Source organism: Arachis duranensis, chromosome 10 (genome assembly GCF_000817695.3).
Source record: "Arachis duranensis cultivar V14167 chromosome 10, aradu.V14167.gnm2.J7QH, whole genome shotgun sequence".
Classification (NCBI taxonomy): Eukaryota; Viridiplantae; Streptophyta; class Magnoliopsida; order Fabales; family Fabaceae; genus Arachis; species Arachis duranensis.
This window is the reverse complement of record NC_029781.3, coordinates 25,805,020-25,807,534: the sequence shown is the minus strand read 5'-3', so window position 1 is coordinate 25,807,534 and position 2,515 is coordinate 25,805,020. Positions and strand designations below refer to the sequence as shown.

General features: G+C 43.0%; 1 protein-coding gene across 1 annotated transcript; it reads left to right on the top strand.

Annotated features, from left to right (window-relative positions):
• The first annotated feature begins 278 nt into the window (after positions 1-278).
• LOC107469675 (uncharacterized acetyltransferase At3g50280-like) lies at positions 279-2,191 on the top strand. The gene has a single exon (XM_016089051.3). The coding sequence runs from the start codon at positions 520-522 to the stop codon at positions 1,930-1,932; it is 1,413 nt and encodes a 470-aa protein (XP_015944537.1). The 5' UTR covers positions 279-519; the 3' UTR covers positions 1,933-2,191.
• The last annotated feature ends 324 nt before the right edge of the window (positions 2,192-2,515 follow it).

Below are 2,515 nucleotides of genomic sequence, written 5' to 3'. Positions count from 1 at the left end.
GTGTGTGTGTGTGTTATTATTTTATTTACTAAAAATACAAAAAATTAAAATAAATCTATTATATAATAAGTACATGATAAAAAATATCTTTAATTTTCAAAATATATAAGAACAATTACTCAAATAATATCAGATGAATATTTACATAAAAATATTGTGTGAAGACGATAAACATAATATAAACATATGTTATATTTCAATCATCAATTTTCCATAAAAACATATAGTGTATATATTATATAGTAACCATAATATTATACTAAAAAAGAGGGCGAGTTCATACATCATTAGTCTCTATTCAAATAAGTTTCGCACCTCCTCTCCCATCTTATCAATGTGCGTGCGTGCAGTTGTGAGTACTATACAACGTACCAAATGATGAGAGGAGCACTTTGAAGAAGAAATGCATGAACCAGACTCCAATACCTGGCTTATATAAACCCCATGCCCCTAATCCCTTTTCACGCATCAATTTTATCATTTTAATTAGCTTCCTCTGAATTATTTACTTGTTCCACAATGCCTTCTTCGTCTGCACCAATTACTATAATCTCAAGATGCACCGTTGTCCCTCACAAACCCTCAACACTCAACGACCTCAAGCTTTCAATCTCAGACCTCAACATGCTCTCTTGTCACTACATCCAAAAGGGATGTATCTACGCTGCACCCTCACTCCCTCAAACCACTCTAATCCAATCCCTTAAAACCTCACTCTCACAAACCCTCTCCATCTTCCCTCCCCTCGCCGGAACCTTCCGAACCTCAGATTCCGGACATGTCTACGTCCATTCTAATGACTCCGGCGTCCATTTCATCCACGCCGCGGCTTCTGCAGTTTCTGTCTCCGACCTCTTGTCCTCAAAGGACGTCCCCAACACCTTCCAACAACTCTTCCCCTTCCACAAGAAACTAAACTACACCGCTCATTTCTCTCCGATCATGGCCGTTCAGGTCACCGAACTCGCCGATGGTGTCTTCATCGGCGTCGCCGTCAACCATGCCGTCACCGACGGAGCCTCCCTCTGGCACTTCTTCAACACCTTCGCTGAATTCTCCAGAGGAGCCGCATCGCCATCGAGGCTCCCGGACTTCCGCCGGGACTCAATTCTGGTCTCCGAAGCCGTCCTCCGGCTACCGGACGGCGACCTTAAGGTCTCCTTCAATGCCAACGAGACCTTGCGCGAGAGGATCTTCGGCTTCAGCCGTGAATCCATTCGGAGGCTGAAAGCAGAAGCAAACCGCCGCGCACCGCCGGAGAATCAAATCTGCAGCGATGACGGCGGCTCCGCCGTTGAGTTGATGGCGAAGATGAGCAACGACACGAAATTGGAAACGGTTACTGGAAACAAACCAAATAGTGAAATCGTTGAGATCTCGTCCTTTCAGTCCCTCTGCGTGCTGACTTGGCGTGCGGTTACGCGTGCTAGGAAGATTCCGTTATCCAAATCGACGACATTTAGAATGGCGGTTAACGTTCGCAGCAGAATGGAGCCGAAGCTTGGGGATAACTACTTTGGAAACGCGATTCAGAGCTTTGCCACGTGTGCGACCGCGGAAGAAGTAGTGTGCAGGGACCTTTCGTGGAGCGCAAAGCAGCTGAACAAGAGCGTGAGGGCGTACGATAGCGATGCGGTGAAGCGCGCCATAGAGGATTGGGAGTGCGAGCCACAGTGCTTCGCTTTGGGGAACCACGACGGCGCCACGGTGCAGATGGGGAGCTCTCCGCGGTTTCCTATGTTCGATAATGATTTCGGGTGGGGGAAACCAGTGGCTGTGAGGAGCGGCGCCGCCAATAAGTTCGACGGAAAGATGTCGGCATTTCCTGGGAGGGATGGCGGCGGTTCCGTGGACTTGGAGGTGGTCTTGGCGCCCGATGCTATGGCGGCTCTTGAGTGTGACGACGAGTTCATGCTCTATGCATCTGGTTGATGTGGACACGTGTCAGTATCTTGTGGAGCTTAGCATTTAGTGATGCTGTCGTGTTGTACAATATACCGTTGGATCGTGTTTGAGTCATGTAACGCATGCAATAAGAGTAGCATGTAGTGGCTGCGGCTTGAATAAATAGTTAAATGGTTGGGACTCGGAATGCAGTACTTAAATAAGGTTAAGCATTTTAATAAATGAAATGTGTATTATAATCACAATAATTAATGAGTTATAAATGGTCATTATTTAACGTTTAATACCCCTCCGCCTCCACTAATTCATTATATTTGTGCTAACGAATCACTTAGATAAAAATGCTGAAAGTATCTTTTTATAAAGATGGTTTTTAATATATTAAAATTTAATATATATAATCGATTAAATTGTATTATTTTTGTCAAAATTAGGCTAAATAAATTGATTTGACCAAAAAATAGTGAATCAAATTTTGCACTAATCTAAATTTATATAAGAGTATTTTAATCATTCTCTATAATAAGGGTATTGTGGTCATTTTTATTAAAAAATAATATTAATTTAGATCAGTTTAAGATTTGATTCACAATTTTTTTAGTTAAATCAA

Excerpts from the sequence above, each read along its gene's own strand:
- LOC107469675 (XM_016089051.3), top strand. The coding sequence starts at position 520 with ATGCCTTCTTCGTCTGCACCAATTACTATAATCTCAAGATGCACCGTT.